The 12,279-nt window shown below is 44.0% G+C and overlaps 1 protein-coding gene across 2 annotated transcripts in view; it reads right to left on the bottom strand.

Moving 5' to 3' along the window:
• Positions 1 to 11,686, bottom strand: part of GEMIN5 (gem nuclear organelle associated protein 5) — a 1,331,385-nt gene extending 1,319,699 nt beyond the window's left edge. Inside the window, exon 1 of one of the 2 annotated variants that reach the window (XM_069653955.1) lies at positions 11,614 to 11,686. In XM_069653955.1, coding sequence (XP_069510056.1) covers positions 11,614 to 11,617 — 4 coding nt within the window. In that variant the 5' untranslated portion in view covers positions 11,618 to 11,686. Of the gene's footprint in view, positions 1 to 11,185; positions 11,316 to 11,613 lie in introns of those variants that run through there. The other variant, XM_069653956.1, reaches the window with a different exon arrangement.
• Positions 11,687 to 12,279: the final 593 nt, after the last annotated feature.

Here is a 12,279-nt window from a genome sequence, read left to right as displayed (position 1 = left end):
ACATCTGTGTTTGCGCAGTGAGAAGCGTGGTAGGCATTGCATTCCTTTGTATAGTGTTGCGCTTTGCTGGGAACAGATTCCTCAGTCAGTGTTCACTCTGTATCAAGTCTCACTCACACACACACACACACACACACACACATTGTTCTTTACAAGCCATTGCAGTTGCTGTCTATTTGAAAGCTTATATTCAAATGACCTTAACCGGTTTACTGCCACCCCATTTCCCTGCACTAGCACGGTACTATCTGGAAATTGTTTAGCAATTTGCATCCTCTAAATGAAACAAGGAATACATCAACACGTCACAAATCATCTATTGTTAAGCATCAAATTGCAGCAGGTCTCAAAATCGCAGTGGGGGTGGTTGGTTCATGCCACTCCTGCGCCTCAGAGCTGTGGACACTGGACCCTGTCACAGAACTGTATGTAAAGTTATGTTATTTTATGAGTTGTGTCGTAATGTAACAGACACATCAACCCTCCATAAGTAGCATTTCCTGTGAAGTCATGAACTGAAGCGATTTACGGATGATGGTTTTAGGGGCACTATTTTTGAGGCGCGGGGTGGGCCACTTTTTTGAGGCGAGGGGTGGGCCACTTTTTTGAGGCGAGGGGTGGGCCACTTTTTTTTGGGTGTCCGGGCCTATTTCTTGTCCCAGTCCGACCCTGATGATGCCCACAGAAAGGGAATATCTGCCTATCATGTCAGTTTTAAACACAACTATCGAAATGTTCATACTCGATTACAAAAAGTTCTCCTTAACTAGTAGTAGCCACCCTGCTCCTGAACTAGCTGGTCTGTGATAAACGCTGTACCATTTTCTAATACATATTCTTTCTTATTTCATGAGTATAATCTTTTCTTGACAAATGAATACAAAATTATTTTCGGGATGCCCACAGAACGCCATCTTATGAACACGTACAAAGCATGATACTTTCATTTGCTGCTTTCAATAAAAACAAAAAATCTTTAACAGATATAAAAACATCATGAATTTTATAATAATTTCTCAAGAAAATATGATATTAATGAAAGAAGAAAGAATGTTTTAGAAATCATATGGTGTGTTCCAGTCTCAGATAATTTGTGCTTTGTATGTTGTTGGACCTCAGGGTCAGGACGGAGTATCAGGTACCTCATATTAGCTATGATAAACACTGCTAAGAGGTGGACTATGCAGCAGTGCAGACTTTACAAATTGACCCACTCATTCAGTGCTAGAAAGGACTCAGTACCTAGGTGTAGCTAAATGAACATTCACCATTTTGGATCTCCCATCATGCTCGGATCTGCCAGTCAGCAACTCTTCTAGAAACAAAGGGGGACTGTTACAAAAGAGGGACTTGTGCAGTGAGGCTTGGAATCAACCAGTCCCCCACTAGGAGCTGTGCATATAGAAGTGTGATATAATTCCGTCTGCAAGGGTGAATAGCCTGCGCTTTATATATCTGTATTAATAAAATGTTGCGAGTAATGAGGCTATTGAACATGTGATCTGCTAATCAGATCCCACTTCCAAAATGCACACATGTACCTTGATGGGACTGCCTCCTGACATCCCCAGCTACTACCTTGCTGTGGCAGGTTCAAAGGTCACATGTCCATTCCTGAACGCAGCATTTCAATAGGCAGAAGTGGCTTTTCGACCATCTCTACCTCCGGTTCAATATATCATAACTGTGCGACCCAAACAGCCAGGTTGCAGTTATTTTAAAAAAAAATGTATAAAAAAGTAATGTCTGGTTTTCATACAGGGGCTACTATGGTTACACAATTATGCAGCCAAAAGCATTTGGAGGTAATTATGTGCAGCTCGGTGAGCAGAAACTCGTTTATAACAGAGCTCGGGGTGTACTATCTGTCTGGCATGGGTGTACCGACAACCACTGTGTGGGTCCCAGCCCAATGAGACTTACTGGATTCCCACTGAGAGTTGACACCTTCCTCCAGGGAACAGTAACAATCTTAGGAGTGTCATGACAAATGCCATCTCACATCAGGGTCCGATTACTGAAGTCCTTTTGAAGTAGGCAAAAAGAGAAAAGGCAGAGATAGAGTCAAGAGGAGAGGTTTAGATCACAAAGGGATCTCACCTTTTTGGATTTTCTAGTTTCCTGTTCACCCCCACTGTTCACCTCCACTTCCCCTTTCTACCTACTTCCTGTAGATAAGGCTCTTTTAGGTATGACATCAACAGGCAAAGGACATTTGTTTCAACAGCCCGAATCGGACCACTAACAATCGCTGTAGAAAAATCTGCTTTAGCATTTTGTACACAAGAGGGGGGCTTAGTTGATTAATATTTGGACTTAAACAAGAAGGGTTCACCTGGAGCTCTGTTGGGATACAGATGCAGTTGTTTCCAAAGCCCTCTGCCATAGAGGCAATAACAGACTTCCAAGCAAAAGGCAAGCTTTTCTCCCCAACCGTCCCCACAGCCTATACCGGATGACCAGCTGGCTGGACAAGTGCCAATGCAACAGATAATGGTACCCAGACCCTAGTCAGTGGTGGTGACAGAACCCTGCAAGGGATCTAAACAAATCTTCCTGTTGGGGAAGGGCAGAGGAAGGATTCACCTTAGAGACCCTGGAATGGATCTCCCAGCAACCACAAAATCATGATTAAGCACCCGTCTAAAACCCCACAATGTACCTTTACTTTAAATTCCGATTTCAGTATGTTTTCCCCTTACAGAGGTGGCCCAGTAGTGTTATTTGTGTGTATTTTTGTTGTTGTTAAAGATCATATTTTTAGAGAGACTTGCTTGGGCATTATTGTTTTTTCACCACTGTACTATTGTTGTTTGGAAGGTTTCTGTACTAGCTGATCCCCCACACTTCCTGAAGTGTATAGCCTGCTCTCTGGCTACATTACCAAAATCAGCAAATGAGGTATAACCGTCAGGCTGTGCCCGTTTCCCCTTTACAATTGGAATCACTGCTTGTTATGTAGGTGTGTGGGGTTGAGGAGGTGCTTTAGCTACTACTCCTCCTTGTACTCCTGCCGAACAGCAGTCATTTTGCCACAAGGCGTGAGAAAGACCTGATATTGATTAACTAGATGGAAAGACTCCTGCCACATCAGTGAAGTGTGAAAACACAGAAGGGAGAAAAACTCTCTCCTTAACGCCCTGGGGGAAGAAAAGCAATGATTGCTGGAAGAATGAAGGTGCCCATCTGCTCCCGAGAGCCAGAGAACCAGTTTACCTAGAGATGCTTCAGGGTGCTTCATGAGCATGGTTGGGGGAAGAACCCCACATTCACCAGGCCAGGAAGCACCACTTATTGGGTCTGCTAGACATCAGCAGCCACAACATTCATATCAAGAAATCAAACCATCAAGTCACCATCAAAAAGCCAGTAAAACAAACACCTCCCCAGGCAATGGACTGCTACCCGGTGCATGAAATCCTGCTTCGTATTAGATGTGGGTTCCTCCTCAAAGATCCTCATGTACTATAGGCTTTGTCTGAGCTTTATCTTCAGGCTGCAGTTTAACAGTTGCTCTCAGCCCTACATATAAGGAGTGCATCAGCCATTTTTGCTGCCTAAAAATTGATAAATACTCTGAAAGGCAAAAAAGGGAGTAAAACTACTACCCGAAAAAAGTACACTGACCAAACGAGCCTGTCCCCCTGCTTCCACCCAAACAGATCCATGGATATGTTTAGACCAGTAGGGCCACAAGAACAAACTCTTACTATTATTCCAGCCTCATCTGAAGAGGTCAAAAATGATCTTTGAATGTGCATGAATAACTAGGTGCAAAGAAATATTACAAAAACATTTCTATTTTACAGTTAAAACATAGTTTTACTTGCGTATAAAAAAACTCCCATTTTCAATGGGACCTACTTTTTTTAACTCCGTAAAAAATCATTTTACTCCCAACTTTAAAAAGAAATAGGGAGTACAATACTTCAAAATCTTATCTCGAGCACTGGTTGCTGTAACAGAGAACACTGTTGAACCGACTTCAGCATTTCAAAGGATTCTGTTAGATCCTGTGCAAATCACCCAAAAGAGCAGTTTAACTCTGAGGAACCACCAAAATAAAGACGACAGTAGTCAAACTAGTGGGCGCTGTCAGTCCCAATCACCCTAGGTACCACGGCCCAAGACCTTGCTTTGGACCCAAAAAGACTAGTAGTGCACCCTAGCCCCTCTCACCTTGAGAAATAAAACTTCTTACCTGAAGGTAAGAGGGAGCCTGTTTAGGCTCAATAAAATATTTTACATTTCTATGTGTGTGTAGCTTTTGAATTTACAAAGCGCACCTGTCCACGTGTAATCCCATTTCTCCATCTCCTGCTTTCCAGCCTGGCCCCTCTTCCCTTCCACCCCCTCCCCTTATTGGTCCTTCCTCCCCTGCAGGCCCAAGCCCTACGCGGTCCCCTTCCCGATATTGCCTCTGGTCCCTGAAGGTAGGAGCCTGTTTAGGATCTATAAAATATTTTACATGGTATTTGTGTGTAGCTTTTAAATTTACAAAGCGCACCTGTGCACATATAATCCCCTTTCCCAGACCACTGCTTTCCAGCCTGGCCCCTCCTCCCGCCCACCGATTGGTCCTTTGCCGCCTTTAACACAGCCTCCCAGGGCAGCCCTCTGCCTGTGCAGTCCAAAGGCAAAGGGTGGCTTCTAAAGCAGAGGCTCAAGACAGCGTCTGCAGGTGTCAGCAGGGGAAGCCAGGGTCCAGCCACTAACATACACCAATCCCTGCCACCTACATGCTCCCTACTCCAGTGGTACGTATCCACAGATAAGCACACCCTTCCACCTAGTTAGCCCTACGCACTGAGCTCAAGAGAACCTACAATGTCCCACCCAAGTCCCCAGATACAGCAACAATCGCCGCAACAATCGTGGCTGCAAAGGCATACCCACCCAAACCAGCAGTTGCAGCCAGCCACAGTACCCTGACATGACACACGACAAACTGTCTGCCGTCAACCAACGGATAAGGTATGAACAATTTACAACATATGCAGATACTGTCATACAAAACCTAGGCCTCTCTCCCACTATACAGGACTCTCAAATCTGTGTGTTCCTATAGGCCTCCCATTTGCAGGAATCCTGAATCTAGGTGTGTTCTCCTGTACCTCACAGTATTGTGAAACCTGGGCCTCTCTCTTCCTCTGTACAGGGCTCTCAAATCTAGGTTTGTTCCCATACCTGGCCATTATACTATGGAACCTGCTGTACTGTGAGGCCTAGGCCTCTCCCGCTGTCTAGGTGACCCCATCTAAGTGTTAAATTGCTGCCCGACATTCTGTGAGGCCTGGGCCTTCCTCCCACTGTATAGGCATTTTAAATGTAGGCATTAATTACTACCTGCCTCTCTAGAAACGTAGGCCCTCCCCCGTCACATAGGTGTCCCAAACCTGATGTTTGATCACTGCCTGCCTTCTGCGAGGCCTAGACCTTCTCCCGGTATCTACGTGTCACAATCTTGGTGCTTGATCACTGCCTGACATTTTGCGGAACCCGGACCTATCTGCTGTCATCCAGGTGTCAGGAATCAAGGCGTTCAATTACTGCTCGGCATCCGCCGAAACCTAGATCCCAGTCCATCCTCTGGATATCCTACATCCAAGAGTACTATCTCATTATAAACCGCCTGTCAAACCTAGGCTCTCCACCTCCTGTCCACCCAAACCTCTAGATATTCAGAACCTACCACATTGAGTCCTAGGAACCCGACACCCTAGAATAACCAGCAGCCACCAAAAGCCATTAATTACAACCGTAATCTCTGCCCTAGTTAACCTGCACCCATAGCCCCATAACCAACTGCGCCACCCATCCAACGCCCAGTACTCCCTAGGATAGCTCTCCCGTTGTAAAAGGCACACCCTACCCAACCGACTGAACAATGACACCCTCGGGGAGCATCCAAACATTGCAACGTAGAGAGATTAAACTCTACACTAACCTAGCACAAGGCACAACAGTTAGGCAACTGCCCATAAACTCAACACCCAAAACAACTCCTACCACGAGGACCCAAAATGCCCGGATGCCGACAAAGAGAGCAAGAACACCATACAAAGAATACAGATACACAAGCTCAACCACCCACAGTAGATGACGCCTTCAATACAGAACACACCCTGACAAATAATACAATCAACAGAACAAACATCGTAAGAGAAAAATCCTAATACCTTACACCATATCTCGCATCAACCGAAGAAGCTAGATACTTCAACGACACCGACATCTCCAGATGGACAAAGAACTCCCCCAAACAACAGAACAAAAGACGGCAGGACCCAAGAAGAGAATGGGATGACGCCAATCTCCTTGCTCTTTATAGCACAAGAACAGAATGGCACTATCGATACCCACATCAAACGACAGGAGATGACGAATTAGTAGAAAGCAGCAACCCAATTATCAATGTAACAGACCGATTCAATGACGAAGCAGCCTCCAAGGAAACAACCAACCAGAGTCAACATAGAAGCACCCCAATTGAACACCCACAAATCAAAACAGGCAACAAATAAATCAACCCACATCAAAAAGATCCATTGCAATCTAATTAATGCAAGGTCAAGGTCCAAACATGCCACCAAAATCTACGACCTCCTAAGTGACGGAGGTATCAACATCCTATTCGTAATTGAAACATGGCTTGATGACGACTACAAGATCACTCGCAACACCGGCCTGCTGGATACCTTGAAGTGTGTCCAAGCAAACAGGAAAACCAAAAGAGGTGGTGGACTGGCAATCATTCACAAGGAACAACTTGAAATTAAATGCGAATCTCTAATCCTCCGCTCATCAACAAACCCCAGAACAAACCTGAAATTCATACTGCTTTACAGACTTTGTAGATACCTTCACAGAAGCAATCACCAACCTAGCTATCGAGCATAAATCTCCCGATTATCCTCAGAGACTTCAACATCTGGTCGATGAAGAAACTACAAACACACAAATCTCTTGCCAGCCAACTAGCAACAATGAAACTACATCAACTAGTCAAAGGAGCAACCCACATGGCAGGACATACACTAGACGCAATATTCGCCAACAAAAATTACCACAGCGCCACCAATCCAGATCCTCTGGAGCGGCCACCTCATCATCCCCTTCATAATCACACTGCCCACCCCAATAACTAAGCAACAGGGAAAGTTACTGATCATCATGAAAAGAAACTGGGGAACCATAAAAAACTCCAACTTAACTTCTGGAGATCACTAAACCACAAGCGACAACTATGGACAAGGCTGACCTGGACACTAAAATAGATATACTTCACAACTGGATCACGACAACAATTGACGAGACCGCCAAAGAAAAACCTTTTACTCCAACCGAAAAAACTAGAATGGAGGATCAACAAAGACTGCAGAAAGAAATTCAAACTTCAACAACATACCCGTTCACACAAAAGGAAATACAAAAAGTGAAAAGGAAATACTACGACAACAGAATCCTCAAAGCACACAAACACTCAAAAAGAAATCTTTAAAATCATAAATGAAATAAAAACCCACCCGGCTGCAACAATGCTCCAATACCATTGAAGAAACAATGCAATGACTTTGCAGACCATTTCAAAAACAAAATCATGACCATCCAACAGACCAAACAAAACAGATCATGCGACCACAATATTGAAGACACCCACCGCTATGAGAAACGCCGGAACAAACTACGAAGCTTCCCCCAAATATCAGTGGAAACATTTGTCAAACTGGTCAATCAAAGCAACAAATCAGGTTCCCCCACGGAATGCTGCCCCCCTGACATTTACAAATCAATCCTCACACAAGGAACACCCATGGTATACTACAGGAACGACCTCAACCAATCAATAGCAACAGGGAAGGACACAATCCTTCAAATCAGCATACATCAGGCAACGTAGAGGACTTCTCCAATTACAGACCCATCTCCAACATCCTGTACCCAGCTAAACTACTGGAAACACACATATATAGAACAACCCAAAAATTCATAGAACACCACCATCTATTAAACCAGGCACAAGTAGGCTTTAGACTGATGAGAGGAACTCAAACAGCACTTCTCTCAATCTGGGATGATCTAAAACCAAACGCAGATACAGAAAACAGTGCTGCTTTGGTACTTCTAGACATCTTTGAAGCATTCGACACAGTTAACCACAACATCCTAATCATGAGACTGGAAGAATTTGGAATCACTGACAACGCCTTAGTATGGATAAAATCCTTCCTAACAAACATCAGAAACTATATGGATGAAACCTTTCAAATCCAACCCAAGAAGGTAGTCATGCAGAAGTGCCACAAGGATCATCCTTCTCCCCATTACTATTCAACATCTACCTGTCTCTATCAAGATCATCGGACGACACAGCTTCACATGTTACAACTACGGTGATGACACACAAATAGTCTATAAAATACAAGACTCACAAGAAGAAAATTCAACATTAGAGAACTGCCTTCGTGAAACATACAACTGGATTAACTCAAACTACCTCAAACTCAAACCAGACAAAACATAAATAATGATCATCACAAAAAAAACGGAGGACACAGCCACTACATCCCCTGGCCAACAGAACTTGGTGAAACCCCAGCACCATCGTTGATTGTAAAAAACCTGGGAGTCCTGATGTACAACGAACTGACTGTAGAGCCACAAGTAAATGCCCTAATCAAGAAATGCTTCTTTCTCCTGCGAGCGGTAAAAAGGATCCTACCATTCCTGTCATTCACTAACAAAACAATTACTGTCATCGTTCTCTGCATGTCCAGATTAGACTGCGCCAATAGCTTGTATCTAGGCATGCCTGAAAAACTTAAAAAAAAAAAAAAAACTCCAACGCATACAAAATGCGGCGGCAAGACTGCCCCTTAAACTACCTCGAAGAGAACATATCACACCAGCCCTGAAAACGCTACACTGGCTACCCATCAAACAGCGAATCAAGTTCAAATCAATGTGCGTAACGCACAGAGCAACTCACGACCAAGGCACAGAGTTCCTTAGGAAAAAAATAAACATAAATCGCACAAGGCCACTCAGATCCAGCAGCGACATCCATTTGAAACCAAAACCATACAACAAAAGAAAACTGATCCTCTCTCACCTTGCACCAAAAACCTGGAACAAACTACCAAAGAACATACGTAACACAAGAGATCACCTATTCAGGAAACTCTTCAAATCCTGGCTCTTCATCCCATAACTAGAAAGAATGTCCACAGGGGCAATACACAGCTGGAACAATACTGAGAGAGGAAACCAATCCCGTATTCCCTAAGCCATCGACCATCAACAGAAGTAAGGGGTATACCAATCTACAACATATCAACTTACCAATTGAAAGATAGATAACCTAGAATCATACCAAATGAACAACTGCAGATCGAAAGGTAAGGGTAAGGATGACCTATCAATAACACCTTGGCCAACAGTGTAATCACAGGCAGCAATGGACCACCGACAGTAAATAGATAGTAAGGGAGGAGGGAATGTAAATACAGCACCAATACCAGAGTGGGGTATAATGCTCGCCCAACCGGGTGTACTAAAGTTCATATAACATACCTGGGAACCACCCACGCCATCGCCCTAGAAATTAGACAGACAGGAAAGAATATACCTACCCCATATGACAACCGGATACACAGAGCAAGAATTATAAGGATTAAGAGACATATAACCGACTAACCCAAAGCTCAAATTCCTCCATACTTAACTCACACAAAAACCCACACAACCACTTCTCGCACAGCAAACCGCACGCACTTCACCACACCAATCAACACATGAATGGCACCAACAGCACATGAGGACTCGCATCGATCCAATATTTACACCCAAGGTCAGTGCACGGTGAAAACCGAACTGAAGCTGCCAACAAGACACCAGCTTCTCACTTTCCTACGCCTTCTTCACCCTACAAACCCACCTCACCTCCTTGTTTGCAGATCCGCCTGAGCGACTGGGTACCAATTCCATTGGTGACGGTGGGAGGTAGAACCTTTAACATTTAAACTATTTTTGTGGCACAGACCCAAAGCATAATTTTTTTCACGTGAAGAGTGCTATATTAATATTGCTTTGATTGGACATTACTTAATGAAAGTAATTAGTGTAAGGATGTTCTTTGGGCGCTTACAGCCCGCTGATATACCCGTTTGGAGAGTACAGCTGTCCTTGGCCATCACTAAGGCAAATGGGGCATACTATATATTGTTGAAATGTTTAACACTTTTGAATAGCACAGATTAAAGTGGAGTTGTGGTACAGGTTTGGCCATAGCAGTAACAGAACAAGGACTAGAATACCATAGCACGTAGAAACCTTTGCTCCAACTTCTTTTGGCCAACCAGGATTTTGCCTCAGCATAAAAAATGAGCATTGTTTAATTATCATCTCTGACTTTCTCAAGTTTCTGTTCAGCATGTAAATCCTCATGCTGTACCACATCAATAATAATACAAAGCCGGCGTTTTGACACATTTGGATAGCTTCCCCATACAGAGCACCATAAGAATTAAATATACTTTCAAATGTAGTGGATGTCAATTAAAAAGTAGTATTTACAAATCCCTCAAAAGAGAAAGCCTCGCTTGCTGCGCCAACTCTCTCGGTGACAGAATCAGTACGTGTCGGATTTGCTTACTGAAAACGGGATAACGTTACTACTATGGACGTCTGACAGTTGTGGTTGGTACTGTAGCGACAATGGTCTGACAATGGCAATAGTGGGTCCAACAATAGTCCAGTGGTAATATAGGGTCCAACAGCGGATACAGCGTGCCTGAGGTTCAACGAAGGAAGATAATGGATTACATGAGAATCGAATTTCGCCAGCTAGGCTAAAAGGGCGTGGATAGTGTCACGGGGGAAACCGAAGAGAGCAAGCTAGCTCCAGAAGCTTAAGGTGGAGGAGGAGACAATTATAGTTATGTGCTTGACATAGAGGTTGCAGAAGGGTGGCTGCTTAAGCCTTGGAGGGGAGTAGTGGTATAAGGGCGACTGACAGCGATCTGAGGCAATTTGAAATAAGATAGTTGGGGTACCACTTTCCCTTTAAACTGAAATGTTACATTCCAGAATTAACATACACAAACAAGGTAACCCCTATATAACAAGACTCTGCTCTATCACACCCCACGCGCAATGTATCAATCTCTAAAGAGCACTACCTCACCTCATGGGGTCCAGGTGATGCTTCAAATTACACTCAGGGAAGCGCGTACGCGTGCCGGCCTGACTCAATGTACAGTGCACACGCGGTTGCCGGCCGGGAGAAGGCAAACATGACCAATCTAAGATGGCCAAGATGCTAACAACACAGACAAAGGACACGTCAAGTTCATCGATAGAGTCCCTTAGGTAATCCTCTTGAAGTAAACGCTGTCGGGAGGCGATACTGAAACGGCCTCAGTGCATGTCAGTTTCAATATCGGTTACGCTGGGGACATGAACAACACTAAAGACCCGACAATAAACAAAGTATAAACTCTGCAGAACAGAGCGGGACTCGCTTATATGGAAAGGCATTGTTCGTGTGCGCTTACAAAAAGCATTATTGACTGACTCTTATTAGAGGAACAATCTCAGGTCATGGAATCTTACCCATCCTCGCCCCGCTACCATAAAAAGGACATGCAAGCAAAGGCTAGGGTTCGTGAAATATACATCTCTTGCAGCGCTGAACTAAGTCCATCTGCTCTTTCCAAGATGGCGGTATTATGTAATATTTGGTATCCCATACCGACCCGGCATCCCCTGCTCTTCGGCTCATTGCTGATTGGCTGCATTAAGCTCTAGCACCGCCCCGTTAGCTGCGTTGTTGCTGTAATAAATAAAACACCGTTCATTCTGAGAGAAAGCTTTGCATTAAAACGCGAGGCTGCCTTTAAGGAAGCCGTTGATGTAAAGTTTTCTCTCAAAATAATGTATACCCACAACGAAACGAAGCTCGGCATTTCATAATCTTAATTTACCATTAAAATACGATGCTTCGACTGATAGAAGCCATTAGTGACTCTTTTGTGGTAATAACAAGACATTTACAGCATATGAAATGTTTCTTAAGCCTCCCTATATTAATGTGAGCCTAACAAATCCCCCTTGGGTAAAGCCATAGTCATTATTTCATAAAGCCTGCAGCATTATGCATGCAAATTTCTAAAGGGACACAAGTACCTGCTAATAGTCGCCCCTCCCTCCCATCAGTGCTTAATGGCTTACATTGAAATGCTCTGTTGACACAGCTAGCAACTTGAGAGCCCCCCTGCT

The sequence above is a fragment of the Ambystoma mexicanum genome, chromosome 3q (assembly GCF_040938575.1).
Source record: "Ambystoma mexicanum isolate Mex_15411 chromosome 3q, UKY_AmexF1_1, whole genome shotgun sequence".
NCBI lineage: Eukaryota > Metazoa > Chordata > Amphibia > Caudata > Ambystomatidae > Ambystoma > Ambystoma mexicanum.
The sequence above is the reverse complement of the archived record's forward strand: the minus strand, read 5'-3'. Positions and strand labels throughout refer to the sequence as shown.